We start from the raw sequence: 12,887 nt of genomic DNA, 5'->3' as shown, positions 1-12,887 counted from the left end.
TGCATAAAATGAATTTAATCCAGTGGAAATGGTTGGTACTGCACCCAAAGATTGTTTTAGATATCAACCTCAAATTTGGAAGACAGCTTAAAGGGTTAGTTCACCCAAAAATGAAAATGTTATGTTTATCTGCTTTTACCCACAAGGCATCCAAGATGTAGGTGACTTTGTTTCTTCAGTAGAACACAAACAAAGATTTTGAACTCAAACCGTTGCAGTCTGTCAGTCATATAATGTAAGTGAATGGGAATCACGGCTTTGAGAGTCAAAGAAACATACACAAACAAAAACAAATTAAACCCTGCGGCTCCTGACGATACACTGACGTGTTAAGACACGAAACGATCGGTCTGTGCAAGAAACTGAACAGTATTTATATTGTTTTTTACCTCTGATTCACCGCAATATCCAAACCGTCCTGAGCACGTTTTTGTCTTCTTCTTCTTGCTTTACAGCAGATCGCAGACTTATAAGTGCATTACTGCCACCTATCTCTCAAATGGACCATTGAAACTCCTAATTGAAATTGTAAATAGAGTGTCAATGGTCCATTTGTTCTACTGAAGAATCAAAGTCACCTACATCTTGGATGCCCTGGGGGTAAGCAGATAAACATAAAAGTTTCATTTTTGGGTGAACTATCCCATTTAGAGGTTTAAATTAGTAAAGCTTTATTTATTAAGTTTTATTTTATTCTATTCTATAAATTACTTGCTTTGACTATACTGCTGTGAAAGTCATAGGAATATAACCAGAGATAGTCCAGGCAAAATGCTTATTTATGCAGGAAACTTAATACGCAACTAAAAGGTCATAACACTGCTGTTGCAGTTTTGGCAAGAAAAAATAGCAAAGGAAACTTTCTTGTGAAGTGTGTGCTGACGTAGATTCCGGTTATGTAACCCCAGTCTATAAAGAATAACATAATCACTGCTAGTTTGGTGACATAAAAGACTGGAGTTCCCAACGGGTTCTGCTCTGTTGGTTGAGTCTTTGTGGGTGTAAGCTGAAGATGTGTGTTTACCATGTGTGATAACACCGTCCTTCTGTAGCTGAAGCCCTGCAGGGGCCAGAAGGTTTCAGGGCTTCAGCGCTGTGGGTGGAATCCAACAGAAGCTTCAGCTTGAAGCACTATTACTGAGCTCAAGTCAAACTCTCACCATTAGGTGCCTCTTAACGGTGTGGGCGAAGCACATCATTCAGAAAAGGCCTTGCAGGGGTGAATTATTCTTACAGACACTTTGTTGAGTGGAGCTGGAGAGGTATGGGATCGAAATGAAATCCACCTACTTATAAAATGAGACTTGCCTACCTCTGCATTGATGTAATTCAACTTTTACATAACCCAAAACTCCCACTTAGAGTCGACCACACCCACAGAAATAAAAAATAAGTGATTCTGGAAAGAGTGGGAAGGCAGTGTTTACCATGGGAATACTGCACACAGCAACATTTGCCCAACCAATGATGTGAATTTTGGGGCAGGAGTATCTTTTTGACCGACCAGCAGACTGGGGAAGTTTTCTGGAAACCTGTTTGAAATTAATAGTTGTGTTTGCATAGAATGCTGCAGGGATGGCAACATTTTGTAGGCCAAAACCCACTAACAAGTTGGCATTTTAGACCATTGGGTCAATGGGAGTTTTGGGTTAATGCCTGAAATAAGGTCTGTGGTTAACACAAGTTCAAGATTACATTTAAAATCCATTAGTAATACCCCCTTGTGGTTTCTTTTAAAGCTTTTGCTTGTCTTGAAAAAGGCGGTTGCTAAAAGTAGCTAAATGGGACTACACAGGTTGTCAGAGACAGTTAAACACCATCACGCTGCTTTCATAGCTTCGTTGTGGTTATGATTATGCTCTTGCAAACTATTCTAATTTGAACTTTCAGGGAAATGTTTCTTAAATGAAGACTGAAATAACTGGCGAAAGCTTAGTAATGGTGATGTTGAAGTCATGAGACCGTGGTGTAAGTCATTTAAAGATTATCATGATAAACAAAACATGTAAGAATGTTGGTCACAGAGCCTATTTTCTGTTATAATTCAGAAGTCAGAAAGAGCTTTATTACAAAGTATGTTTACACACACAAGGAATTTGACTTGGCGACAGCGGCTTCCAGTCGAATTCCTTGTGTGTGTAAACATACTTGGTAATAAATCTCTTATCTGCATTGTAATTCAACTTTTACATAAAAGCCAATGGAAAAATCTTATTGGGTTTTAGTCAAAAAAACCCAAGCTGATGCACATCATCACCGTAAAAGCTCTATTCTCATAGTATTCTTGAGCTAATTTCTTGAGCACTGATTATGTATGTTGTGTATGTAGGCATTCTCAACACATTACATGCAATGTGTTGCCTAACAATTTCCTCAGGTGGTAATTTAAGTGCCTGTAACTCTTACCTTGTGCTATTTTTGGACTACTGGTGACTCTTCAGGCCTTATGAGATAGCAAAGCTTGCTTTTTGCACACTTCGAAATCTCAGGGAATACAATAGGCCTTCCTGGTATTGTTTGCATATACATAATATTACACCCTGTATATAGATTTCCGACTCACAGAGCCAAAATGAACGAATGCTGACGTATTCTGGAAAATAAAAACAAGTGAAGGGTGTGAACAGACAGCCTCAGTCCTGATCCTTCCTCACTGTTTTAGTTTGTCCGTGTTTGCGCGCGTCTTGGGAGTTGATGGACATCGCGCTGGCCAATAAGATCACTGGGAAATTTCAATTTGTTGCTTCTTGCATCTGATTGGTCGGTGCGTCCTTGTGGGCGAGACCGCATTTTCCGGTTTTCCTTCTTAATGCTTTCGGTGTTACAGGAATTCGAGATTAGTTTCTCATATTCACGATCTGGATTATTGGTAAAACAATGGGGACCGTCGATCATCATCATCATCATCATCACCACAGAGTATTCATGTGCGCCACGCTAACAGTGAACTAATCATTAGTTATCGCGCTCAAGAGAAAGAGAAGAAATCAGCGAGCTTTCATTGTGAGAAAGCAACTTGATCTGGGGTGCGCACGCGTTTTGGAGTCTTTCTGCTGGACGTCCTTGGATATCCATATAGTTAGCTTTCTCGTAAATTTACCTTTTTAATTCTGTGGTAAGTTTCTAAATCACCGTCTTTCAAAAAACTGCCATTCGTGCTTAATAATTGCTGTTTTCTGTACTTACTGAATAATCGCTGTTTTCTGTACTTACTGAATGTGTTATTGTGCAATCAAAAGATACACGTAAAATTAAGTCTCTAGATTTGCTTTAAAAAGACATTTAGTGTACTGCATATTTAAGTCAACTGTGTCACTTTTCAGCTGTCGAAAGTTTTTATTTATTTTTCTAATCCGTCTGTTATTGTTTCGTTGTTGCTCATACATGTTGCACATCGTCCATCTGTGATTTTCGGTCTGGTTTGATGAGTCAGTGCCTGTGAAATAAGTGAAGGGCAGATTCGTGTAATTACACGCACTGCAGCGTCTGTTTAACATCTCTTCCTTTTCATTTCGTGTATATTTGTTGTAAACTGTCCAGGTCTGTCACGACCTGTTACAGAAAAGTTTGCATTGAAGTTGTTTACTATGCTTCTCCAAGGACCCCTTTACAGGAGAGTTTCATCCTATATAATAATTCAGTACTTCATCCACTTGCTCCAAACATGTATGATTTTCTTGCTACAAAAGGGATTCCGAATATTAGGTGCTGACAGCCTCAGTCAGCATTCGCTTTCATTGAATCTTTTTCCATACAGTGGAAGACTGTTCCACGCGAGAAAGAAAAGTCTTACAGGTTTGGAACAACACGAGGATGAGTACATGATGACAGGGTTATTATAATATCTCTTTAATTATCGATGAATAAAGACAATCACGAGACTCGTTCGAAAGGGAAGATTTGCATGTAACGTGGTTGGTCGGTGAGTCACTGTTGTCATAGAAACATCGTTGCCAGTCAAATGAGTTGTTTTTCAGAATTTGGAACGTTTGCTTCCAACCACAAGCACTTCGGCTCATTTCAAGTAGATTTTTATCTCACAAATGAGCAGTTCTTCCCTGTGTATTGTGTTTTCTACATGGAGTGGAGCAAAGCAGTAGGTGTGTGTCGTAATGGAGATCAGTGGTTCAGGAAAAGACTCCTGCCATTAAACCTGCTTGACCACAAGACTCTTCCTTAATCCAAATTACAGTGTTTAGAGTGAAGAGTGCACCTAGTATACAGGAGCTTTAGAGATTCCAGAGCAGGTGGGAAATTCTGACCTGGTAAATGCCTTTTTGCATTTTATTAGTTGGTTTGTGTCCACCCATCTTTAACTGCTTTAAAATGGATTGAAATATCAGAAATGAACTTTTTATAATTATAGAGTCAGCATTGGCTGATAACTGTTCCTGATTGGTGGTAATGATGTGTTCGGTTCCTTATGGGAAGTTCATATTTACGAGTTGGGAAGTTGTAATTACGATGTCAAATCATGAATTAAGAATGCACATTGGGTGTGCTTTTGCTGTTTTTATTCATGTGACAAAGGTGCTGTAAACTGAATCATTATATTCTGTACTAATTGTGCAATACTTTGGAGTTTTGTTCATGCATGTTCAATTCTTCTCCCTGACACTTTTAGATTTTCACATTGTAAATATCTGGGGCACTTTTAGTGACAATATTCTTGTCCAGGGTTCAACCTGAGAGAGGTTTGGGCCGGTTGTCAAAAGTGTCACTTGCTCTATTGGTGCTGTGTTGTTACTAACTAGCGTATGTTGACCAAATATGTGTGCCTTTACAACCGACAACTAAACTTAACCTGTTAACTACCCCACTGTTTCAGCATAGACCTGATAATAACATTTCCAACTGAAATCTGTAAATCTTGGATGGTTTGAAGTTTAGAAAGCACTTTGCACATTATTGAAATCAATGAAGTTATAAATAGAAAATAGATGGGGGAAATCACCAAATATGAAAAGAGCTTTCCAATGATATACAATTTGTCTTGATTAGGAAGGTTAACAATGGGTTAATTGGGCCTACCACTTACCCAGTGACAGTTAAAAGGTTAAACATGGTTTTCTCTGATGATGTTTTGCTAATATTGACCTTGAAAGTTCATAAACATAAGTTTATTAAACAAAAGAAAATAATAAAATCAATAATATTCCAAGAAATGTGTGTTTATAAATTTATCCCAGCTGTGGCTTATTTACTTATTTTAAACCGACAGCTAAATGTCAATTCGGGACATTTAGCCGCCATGTTGGCTAGTAGATAAGCAAAATATAGACTGCATGCATGTATCTGTGTTCATCTGGTGGTGGGTGTTCATTTCACACCTTGTTTCAGAGGGATGCTGCTATGAAACTTTCTTACTGGCTGACTAATGTTTTCGTCCACAGGTCCAAAATGCCACAGACAACTCCATATTCAAGCAAATTCAACCCTAGCACTTACAGCAGCAATCATAGTCACCGCCAACCTGTGGAGGAGAACTATGGGGGTCTGCACTACCGTGATAATAAGCTTGTGTCTGGCTCTCTGGAAGCCCTGATACAGCTCTTAGTCCCTACTGTGGACTATTACCCTGACGTAAGTATACAGCCTTCGCTGCCTGTTATAATTAGTAGTTGCATGGTAAATGTCAAAGTTTGACTGACGCTTGAGATTTGCCTGTCATTTTTCAGAGATCATATATTTTCACCTTCCTGCTAACCTCCCGTCTCTTCCTGCATCCGTTTGAGCTCATGTCTCGTGTTTGTTATCTCTGTGTGGACCATCACAGGGTTGGCGACCCACAGACAGATAAGGTAATCTTATATCACCAAATTAGTATTTTTATGTCATAATACTGTTATGTGTGCTGAAAATATAACTCAGATGTGTTGCATAACCATGTGGTAATGTCAGTTTTTGGATAATCCAGTGAATTAATTCACCAGTGAAAGGTATTTGATGGATGCAAACCAAAAGATAAGATTATTTATAACAAATGAATGAATAAGTCTGGCATCAGTGCAAAAACACATTCACATTATGTAAAGCTTGAACAGAAGATTTAAAAGAGTCATACCTAATAAATGATAACCACGTTTGAATCATTTTTAAAATTGCCGATACACACACACCTGTGTGACAACTCATGAATCAATTCTATTTTAATATGCCAAAATATCCGCAACACCATGTGACACAACACATTAAAACTAAATCACTCCCGTTAGGGGTTTAAATCTTTGGGATCATAGCAAATGCATAAAAGGGATAGTTCAACCAAAAATGAACATTCTGTCATCATTTACTCAGCCTTATCTTGTTTCTGTCTTCTGTTGAACACATAAGAAGATGTTTTGAAGAATGTTGGCAACCGAAGCATACTGTGGAAGTCAATGGGGACCAGAAAATGTTTGGTTACCAACGTTCTTCACAATATCTTCCTCTGTGTTCAACAGAAGAAAGAAACTCATACAGGTTTGGAACAACATGAGGGTGAGTATATGATGATAACATTTTCATTCTTAGGTGAAGGTGAGGTTTAAGGTCTCTGGTTTTCAATGTAATCTAACATTTTTCTATATTGATTCAGTATTTACCCATTATTATTTTAAATACATTCATTGAATCATTTAAATACTTTTCCTGGAGAACCTTAGGCAAGAAAAAAATACCTTAAAAAAAAACATTTATTGCACCAGAAAGTAACTGAAAAATAGTGTTTGCGAGGATCTTACCCCCAAGGAACACTTGAAATGTTGACATACTATTGTAATTATCTATATAATTTATTTATTTAACTTTATTTATTCACCCAAAAATGAAAATTACCCTATGATTTACTCACCCTCAAGCCATCCTGGGTGTATATGAATTTCTTCTTTCAGACAAATACAGTTATATTAAAAAAATTATATTAAATTTATAGTTATATTGAAGTTATATAAAAAAAATGTCCTGGCTCTCCAAGCTTTATAATGGCAGTGAATGGGTGTTGAGATTTTGCAGCCAAAAAAAAACTGCATCCATCCATCATAAAAAGTGCTCCACATGGCTCTGGGGGGTTAATAAAGGCCTTCTGAAGTTAATAGATGTGTTTATTTAAGAAAATATTGATATTTAAAACTTCATAAACCGTAATCTCTAGCTTCTGCTCACTGTTCATGAGAGAGTGACGTTCGTGAGTGACGAACATGAAAACACAGAGGAGAGAGCAAAACACCGGTCATGAGTTAGAAGTATAAAATGAGGATTTGTAAAAAAAAAGCCAAGAGGACACTGGTTTTCCTTTGCTCTAAACAAAATTTGGTTCTCGTGAGACTAGCATATTCTCACCGGAGTTTACGCTACACCTGCATCCTACATCATCCGCTGGACGCCAATCTTTTGTGAACGCGTGTATGACAGTTAGCAGGAGCTAAAGATTACGATTTATAAAGTTTTAAATAAGGATATTTTTCTTAAACAAACGCACCGCGTCGCTTCAGAAGGCCTTTATTAACCCCCCAGGGCCGTGTGGAGCACTTTTTTTGTGATAGATGGATGCAATTCACTTTGCTTCAAAATCTCAACACCCATTATACAGCTTGGAAAAGCCAAGACATTTTTAAATATAACTCCAATTGTATTTGTCTGCAAAAAGAAAGTCTTATACACCTAGGTTGGCTTGAGAGTGAGTAAATCGTGGGCTAATTTTCATTTTCGGGTGAACTATCCCTTTATATACTGATTTAATACACACTCAGTATCATAATAGAAAAGTGATTTATTCAATTGGGGGGGGGTGTGTTTTTATTTTGTTTTTTATAATATACTTGATAATGATACTTGATAATGTTAAAAGATTATTTAGTAGATATTACCTAATAGCTACTATCTTGTAGCAAGCCATAGGTGATTCAGTGCTAAATTGTCTTGCTTTACTCCACAGAAGAGAATACGGGAAATAGCACCGAAAATCGTGCAGCTGCTCACAGAATGGACAGAGACCTTTCCGTATGACTTCAGGGATGAGCGCATGATGCGCAGCCTCAAAGAGATGACCCATCGTCTTGCCTTCGGAGATGAGGTCAGCAGAGATGATCCTCGTGATCTAGCAGAAACATCATGATTGCATCCTGTTATTGTTTGTTTTTGAGTTGAATCTTGAATAAATGAACAGTAACATATTGACTAAATTCTAAACGCTGTTGTATTGGGATATCACTATATTGGACAACAACATGACTTGGTTATAGAGCCAAATACAAATGCGTTGGATTTGCATGTACGCTGTTTGGCTTCAAACCCTCTGACATATTTCCTTTTTGCTAAAGCTGTGATATCAGCAACACTGCTTACAGTTACCAAATGTTATTTTTGGCTAGAGTTACGAATGGATAATAGAATGCTGACGTAGGAAATGGTTCTGTTGTTTTTAAACTAGCTCTCACGGAGGGCCATGCAGAGACTCATTCAGCGCCTCTTACGCAAGCTGACCACCCTCGGACAGTACGAAGAGTCTCTGGCGACATCCAGCGCCACTGCCGCCGCGATGGACAGACCGCTCGCCCTCAAGTCCAAACAGCAGTTAGTACGCAGAGACGAGTGCGTTTTGAACCTGTGCGATGACCCTTTTGTCTTCGCCCAACAGCTGACACACATTGAGATGGTGAGTGACATCAAGGTTTGATCTGATTGGCTGTCAGTATTGTTGTTCTGTACTTCATGGATTCAGTCTTTAATAGTTCACTCATAAATGATAATTTGCTGCAAATGTACTCAACCTCAGGCCATTCAAGATGTAGATGAGTTTGTTTCTTCCTCAGAGCAGATTTGGAGAAATATAGCATCACATCACTTGCTCACCAATGGATCCTCTGCAGTGAATGGGTGCCGTCAGAATGAGAGTCCAAACAGCTGATAAAAACATCAAGTAATCCACATGAATCTTGTCCATCAGTTAATGTCAGTTAAGCATCACTTAAAAGCTGTGTGTGTTTGTAGGAAACAAATCCATCAAGAAGTTTTGGGTGGATTTTCAGCAAAAATACGAGTCCATAATCCATAATTTTAGCTTTCTCCATTGAAAAAGTTGTCTTGTTTGAATCAGGAGAGAATATGCACAGATCAAGCACCGTTTAGAAGTATGAATCTTGTCCATCAGTTAATGTCAGTTAAAACAGTGCAAAACAGTTCTAAATAAATATGTGGGTGGATTTTGAGAGAACAACAGGTGATGGCTTTTTCACTGGAGGAAGCATGATTATGGACTTTTGGTATTTTGGCCAAAAGTGATGGTTTAAAGTTAAATTGCCTTAATGATGGATTTGCTTCTTACAAACACTCAGCTTTTCTCTTCACAAGACTTTAACTGATGGACTTGAGTGGTGTGGATTGTGATGTTTTTATCAGGTGTTTGGACTCTCATTCTGACGGCACCCATTCACTGCAGAGGATCCATTGATGAACATGTGATGTAATGCTACATTTCTCCAAATATATACTGGGGAAGAAATAAACTCATCTACATCTTGGTTTCAAGTTTTCAGCAATTTGTTATTACCAGATAATCCTTTAAACGTGCGCTCATGTTTTCTGCATGCAGGAGAGACTCAGTTATATTGGCCCTGAAGAATTCGTTCGAGCGTTTGCTAAGAAAAGACCCTCGGACAACCATAAGGTAAGCTGGTCACACAGCTTTAGTCAAAGATATAAGACACTGTAAAAATGGAAACAGAATGGCCACAGATAAAGAAGCAACTTGACTATTTCAATGACAGTTGAACTTTTGTCCTACAGAGTTTCTTCAGCAAAAGAAAAGCAAGTAACCTGGAGGCTTATGTTGAATGGTTCAATAGACTGAGCTACCTGATAGCCACAGAAATTTGCATGGTGAGCACACCTTTCATCTATTTTGGGAATAAAGCAAAGCAGTGCTATCAGGCAAAAAATCTTATTATTTTTAATGTTGATGTCAAAGGTTGTGTAACCTTGTAAAAATTCTGAGCCTGTGCGGTTCATTTTGTTACTTTTGAATGATCCGAGGGTGTTGGTTTGCTACTTCATTTCCAATGTAAAATCTGCATCTTGAAGCAAAACCAGTTGAAAGCAATGCTTTGCAATCACTGACACATGCTGCCCTCTGCTGGTTTGTCTTCAGCCGGTGAAGAAGAAACACAGAGCAAGAGTGCTGGAGTTCTTTATAGACGTGGCACAGGAATGCTTCAACATCGGCAACTTCAACTCATTAATGGCCATTATTAGTGAGTACATATTGAATTCTATTGTTATTAACTATTCATTTTAAAATGCAGTGTTGGAAATAAAGTTTCTTAGCCACAGTCTTGATTTGCATTGTGATAATTTGAGTTATTTATGGCTGTTTTATTGTTTTGCTTTGTTGATAATGTGAGATGTATCCAGACTGAAGAAAACCTGGAATAAAGTCAACACAGACAAGTTTGACATCTTGGTGGTAAGGAAAGCTGTTATGAGGAAGAGAGAAAGATACGCAGTGGGGTCCAGCAGTCTGAGACCACCGTCTAATTTAAACCTGGAAATACACAATGTTTTTTTTAAACAAAGAAACATTGTGATAAAGTTAAGGTATATTTAAAAAAAAAAAAATGTCACCACACAATTGGTCACAATGACATTGTGATTTGCACAAATGAAGTTTATTTGAATTCGAATTATGTTAGAAAATTAAAAATTGAAGTCTTATTATTACAAGTGGTCTCAGATTTTTGACTTCACTATATATGTTTGCTTTTATCTATAAGTGTTATTCTATCAACACAGTTCATTTTGCTGGTTGTTTTGGTTTTTTAGCACCAAATGGACCCATCTAGTAACTTCTACAGCTACCGCACTGCATTGCGAGGAGCGACTCAGAGGTCTAGTACAGCACACACAAGCCAAGAAATGGTAATTTTGTGTGCTTTTTATACAAACTTTACATCATTTCACATGAATTCCATGTGAATTTAATATGAATGCACTCTTCTCGTCTTTCAGATTGTTATCCCGTTCTTTAGCTTGTTAATTAAGGATATCTACTTCCTGAATGAAGGATGTGTCAATAGATTACCTAATGGCCACATCAATTTTGAGGTAAGTTGGCATGTAATATTCTTTAAAACTGTATCACTTGGTTATCTAGTTGCTTGGAAAATAAAGTTTTGTTTACTCGTGTGACAGAAATTTTGGGAGCTGGCCAAGCAAGTGAGTGAGTTTCTGTCCTGGAGGCAGGTGATCTGTCCTTTTGAGAGGGACAGGAAAACCCTGCAGTATCTCATCAGCGCACCAGTGTTCAGTGAAGATGGTGAGCCGTGTTTTTTTTTTTTTTTTTTTTTTTTTTTCTTGCTCTTAGAAAACTAGATTGTGGCTATAGGTGGTTTGCAAAAAAAGAAAAGAAAGGACCAATCACAATTCAGTATTCAAATAATGTAATGTACTATAGTATGTACATGTAACTGTCACATTACAGTAAAGTGTTACCAATATTTCTTTGCATAAAATGGTTTTGGGTGAATTAATTGGGTTTGCGTTGTGTCGCAGAGCTCCAGCTCGCTTCATATGAGAGTGAAGGTCCTGAAAACAATATGGAGAGGGACACGCGCCGTTCACTCAGGTTTGACATTGAGTTATCATTTTTAAACAACAATGACTAGCCACTTCTGTATATGCGCACTCAATTTAATTTCCCGTTTGTTTCCCTTTGCTGTAGGTCGTCTCTCAGTAGAATGTGAACGGTGAATTTGGGATCGTGTCCTAACACAAGGACTGATGGCACTGAAGACTTTGAAGGACTTTTATATCATTTCACTTTTCTGTGGTTTCATCGCTGAAATTGAGGCTGGATTCTCATTGTGACAGTAACACTATGCTAAAGGAAACATACTCATCTCATTTACCTCAAGTACCTTAATGAAATGTGTTATTAACATGCTATAGCTCTCCTGGGTGAATTAAGAGCATGTCGCTGGCTGACCTGTTCTACTATTACATTGTTTTGTTTTGTTTTTCGCTTTTGGTAAGTGGTATTAATAGTTTGTGTACTGAACATATTTGTTACAATATTAAGAAAAGATATTTTTATGTGTATTATAGTTTCATGTGATCAGTGTGTATGTTTCACTATAAAGGATCTCTGAATTAAGCTGATTCTTGTGTGGTCACTTTTTTTATCCTTTCAATCATAAAGGATGGTTATTATTATTATTATTATTTATTTTTACATTTCTGTATATTGTTTATAGTTTATGGATACGTGAGTTTTAGTCAGTTGATGGTGTAGAAGAGATTGATAGTGAATAAACAAGTACTTTTGCGCCACCTAGTGGTCAAACTACTATTGCTGCTACTACTACTACGACTTGTGACCAATTTAGATAAACATGCATTTCAGTGAACGAATACATAAAGAATGTGCTCTAGGATTATTTCACACACAAAAAAAAAGTGGAATTGAATGCTGTTTCGCAGGTTAAAAACTATTATTTGGTTATTTGATACAAATATTCACAAATATGTTGCTTAAAAAACATTTTAGACATCAAATAGTGTTCTAACACAAATTAATGGTACAGCTGTTTGCAAAAAGTATTTATTTAGTAATTTTAAATAAACTAGAGCATAACACAAAGTCACACCACAAGTAAAATACAGTGTGTTATTAAAAACAATTTTTGTTTATTAAGTGATGCCCCTCCACATTCCCAGTTGATAGTATTGGTATTGTCTAATGCAAAAATATATAACAATACATAATATCACAAAATACAAGGTTTTTTTTTTTTTTTTTTTTTTTTTTTTTTACATGAGCTTATGTATGAGAGGTCACATGACGTGAGAGGTGATGACGCTCTTTAAACATTTCTAAATGCACTCTTTTTGTTCTTGTCACCTTGAACATCTTT

The 12,887-nt window shown here is 37.3% G+C and overlaps 1 protein-coding gene across 1 annotated transcript; it reads left to right on the top strand.

Moving 5' to 3' along the window:
* The first annotated feature begins 2,774 nt into the window (after positions 1 to 2,774).
* Positions 2,775 to 12,127, top strand: LOC109083036 (ras-GEF domain-containing family member 1B-B-like). Its single transcript, XM_042764796.1, has 15 exons — positions 2,775 to 3,115; positions 5,394 to 5,583; positions 5,679 to 5,801; positions 7,916 to 8,053; positions 8,411 to 8,635; positions 9,572 to 9,646; positions 9,766 to 9,858; positions 10,127 to 10,233; positions 10,309 to 10,322; positions 10,380 to 10,441; positions 10,798 to 10,893; positions 10,984 to 11,079; positions 11,167 to 11,290; positions 11,527 to 11,599; positions 11,696 to 12,127. Exons 2-15 carry the CDS (start codon positions 5,401 to 5,403, stop codon positions 11,715 to 11,717), a joined length of 1,431 nt encoding a protein of 476 aa, XP_042620730.1. The 5' UTR covers positions 2,775 to 3,115; positions 5,394 to 5,400; the 3' UTR covers positions 11,718 to 12,127.
* Positions 12,128 to 12,887: the final 760 nt, after the last annotated feature.

This window comes from Cyprinus carpio, chromosome A10, assembly GCF_018340385.1.
Source record: "Cyprinus carpio isolate SPL01 chromosome A10, ASM1834038v1, whole genome shotgun sequence".
Taxonomy (NCBI): domain Eukaryota; kingdom Metazoa; phylum Chordata; class Actinopteri; order Cypriniformes; family Cyprinidae; genus Cyprinus; species Cyprinus carpio.
The sequence above is the reverse complement of the archived record's forward strand: the minus strand, read 5'-3'. Positions and strand labels throughout refer to the sequence as shown.

Bases quoted from the DNA above. Each gene is read 5' to 3' on its own strand.
- LOC109083036 (XM_042764796.1), top strand. From the start codon at position 5,401: ATGCCACAGACAACTCCATATTCAAGCAAATTCAACCCTAGCACTTAC. The intron at 9,859-10,126 runs GTGAGCACACCT...GTTTGTCTTCAG, and splicing joins TAGCCACAGAAATTTGCATG to CCGGTGAAGAAGAAACACAG. The intron at 11,600-11,695 runs GTTTGACATTGA...CCTTTGCTGTAG, and splicing joins GACACGCGCCGTTCACTCAG to GTCGTCTCTCAGTAGAATGT.